At 43.5% G+C, this 3,084-nt stretch overlaps 1 protein-coding gene across 1 annotated transcript in view; it reads right to left on the bottom strand.

Moving 5' to 3' along the window:
* Positions 1-563: 563 nt before the first annotated feature.
* LOC104840371 (cytochrome P450 1B1) overlaps positions 564-3,084 on the bottom strand; it is a 4,285-nt gene continuing 1,764 nt past the window's right edge. The window contains exon 3 of the mRNA XM_010581265.1: positions 564-1,510. Coding sequence (XP_010579567.1) covers positions 898-1,510 — 613 coding nt within the window. The 3' untranslated portion in view covers positions 564-897. The remainder of the gene's footprint in view (positions 1,511-3,084) is intronic.

The raw sequence follows: 3,084 nt of genomic DNA on the forward strand, positions 1-3,084 counted from the left end.
TGGGCTTACCTATGTGCCTAGGGACAGGGATATTAACCCTTTACTAGAAAAATACAAAGTTCAGCTATACCTTTATAAAACTTTCTAATTCAACTATCTATTTTGTTCATGAATATGCTAATGAACAGATTAGCATATGGTTTGTATCACCCTTGCCATTTGGCGACATACCAAATCTGATCTTTCAAAACTTAATGAAAAGTTACTATACTAGGACATTCTGTTCATTCTCCTACAAAATATGATTTTTTTTTCAAATGTGCTTATAAGCAAGTCTTTTAGTCATTTATGTAAACACTTTTGAATGCTAAAGGCAAGACTTTACATTGTCATTTTACCAAAAATCATTTGAACATTTATCATTGAGGCATTAATGTACATCCCAGCAGTCACAACACAGGAGCTGCCATGTGCTTATGGCAGTTTCCAGTAGAGTGAATTCAGAGGCAGGCTGACCCACCCCATCCCACCCTCCTCTTTTTTTTTTTTTTTTTAATAAGGTATTTCACTTTGGGATGTGGAGTCACTGAAGGTGAACTTAGAGTTTAAGGCATAGCGCATGGAGACATGGAAAGGATTGTATAAACAGTTCCTGGAGATGCTCCAACCAGTCAGTAGATAAAAAACTCTTTATAACAGCGACTTCTGTGAACAAGCTAGAAAAGAAAAGGCTTACTTTCAAATTGCATATGTTTTATCATTTAATATATTAAATTGTTCCCCTGGCTCTCCTTCTAGAATTAAAAAGAGGACTGAATTATACCTTGTGCAGTTTTCCTTCCTGCTCTTGTAACTCGTAATACTGGCTAGTTTCCAAAAAGATTGCCAGAACAAACTATAACTTATTTAAGTCTAAAAAGAGAGAGGGGGGTTATTTTTAGATGCAAGGTTTGTTGCTTAGGCATTTGCTGACAGCTGATTTTCATTGGCTGCTTTCTCTGCTTGCAGTCTTTGGACAGCCTGATCGAGCAAATCCATAGTATCTCTAAGTGTAACATTCAAGGTAAATGGCTTAGGTTTAATGGTCAACCCATAGGTGAAGTCCATTTTAGGGTCCTCGTTTGGATTAGCAGTAAAATTGCACTGATGCACCAGTATGGAGGTAAAGAGAAACAGCTGCACCTTGGATAACTCCTCTCCAATACACCGACGTTTTCCCAATGAGAAAATCATCACACTACTAGTAAGATCTTTATTGATGAATCCATTCTCGTCCAGGAATCTCGTTGGATCAAAATCCTCTGGGTTGGACCATTTTGCTGGATCATGATTCACTGACCACTGATTAACAAAAATCACTGTGTCCTTGGGAATGAGGTAGCCCATTATGAAGGTGTTGGTTGTGGTGGCATGTGGGATAGTAACAGGCACAAAGCTGCTGAAACGCATGGATTCATACAAGAAAGCCATGATGTAGGGCAAGTGAGGCTGATCTTCAGCACATGGCAGACGGTCTCTTCCAACAATCCTATCCACTTCTTCCTGCATTTTAGCCTGCACGTTCGGATACCTGTCATTTAAAGTAAGACGTGTGTACGTACACAACATTTCCAAAGATTTTCTTAAAAACAATCCTTGCTGCAAACATTTTTCACAGAACCTCATCCCTACCTACCCCAAATAACGCAGTTTGAGCAAAGTTTAAATATATTGCAGGAACTTGTAGACCTTGATAAAAAACTTTGAGAGAAAAATCCAAACTTACCATGCAATGGTGTCATTCTAAATCTAATTTGCTCAGTTTTCACTTTAATATCACAAGTAACTGATTCTCAACATAAAAAATGAAACTAACTTAAAATGTGCTGAAAGTGAATATTCTGATCCAATTTTGAAAATTCATTCTATAACTAAAATTACTTGTCTCTTCTAAATATTGGGCTTTCTGTGGGAACAAGAATTTGATTTTCCAGCTCTGTATGTTACTTCTGAAAGTTAGCATGGAGTTTGTTATCGCTAGCCATATCGCATACATATGAAAGTCTGCAGGTTTTTAAAGTGAAAAAATCCCTGCTAATAATTGTCAGAATAGGCTTTGTGCACCTCCCACTCTTAGTTCATGTATGCTTTTTCTAACTAGCATCAAACCATGTTTTCTTTATAACGTGTTTTAAGATGACTGTCTTGAAGTCTGAATAGTTTGGAAGACTACACGGTAACTAAACAAGATCAAAATATTAATAGATTTTGCTTATTTTCTTTTGCTTGTCTAAAAGCACGCGTTCCTCCAAGCCTTTATTTGCTTCAAGTATTCAAGTTTGGCTTCTGCGTGCTTGCCTTTTCCGCCTGCAGCAGATCTGCCTGTCGAACGCTGAGCAAACGTAAGAAACGCAGAGAAACCCAACGGTTTATGTGAACACTGGGCACCGTACCCTCGGCTCGAAGCATAAAGTATTTGCCTGTTTTTCCCAGAAGCGGCTGTGTAGACGATGTTTGCATAAGCCTACAAATGATGCAGATGATGAAAGAAAAAGCCAGGACGGGCAAGAGAATGGGCGTTACGCCTTCTTCTATCCCCCCCCCGCCCCCAGCGGAGATTCTCCCCCCGGGAGAGCTGGTGCCAGGCAGGGGGCAGGGGGTGGGCTGGCACCCGCCGCCTGCCCCGCCGGTCTGCCGTTCCCGAAGTCACGCAACGGCGATAAAGGCACACACTGCGGGCACGTTAACATAATAGCGGGTTTGTAACCGGGTGCACGAACTCTTTGTCTTGCTTAAGCGGTCGTTATCCCGTTCCTGTGATCTCCCCGATCTTGACCCGGTAAAATCTGCTACTTTCAGGCTTTATTCGGCTGCCTTTTTGCCAGCCCCTCTTCGTGCACCCCACCCGACCGCCGGAGAAGGCTTTTTCTTCTTGTTGTTTTTTATCCTTCCTTAACTTTTGCTGGCAGGCTTCCCAGAGCTTCCGTGCCAGCTACTCGGAAGCCGCCGAGGTACGCCGGCACCCGGCGGGCCGGCCGGGCCCCGCCCGCTCCGAGCGGTTACGCGCTCGCTCGGGCCGGCTTTTGCCGCCGAGGGAGCCCGCCCGGGGGCGAGTTCGCCCCCGCAGCGCCCTGCGAACGGGGGCGGCCCCCGGCTGCCGCTCCC

This window comes from Haliaeetus leucocephalus, unplaced genomic scaffold (genome assembly GCF_000737465.1).
Source record: "Haliaeetus leucocephalus isolate CR32 unplaced genomic scaffold, Haliaeetus_leucocephalus-4.0 Scaffold752, whole genome shotgun sequence".
NCBI classification, from domain to species: domain Eukaryota; kingdom Metazoa; phylum Chordata; class Aves; order Accipitriformes; family Accipitridae; genus Haliaeetus; species Haliaeetus leucocephalus.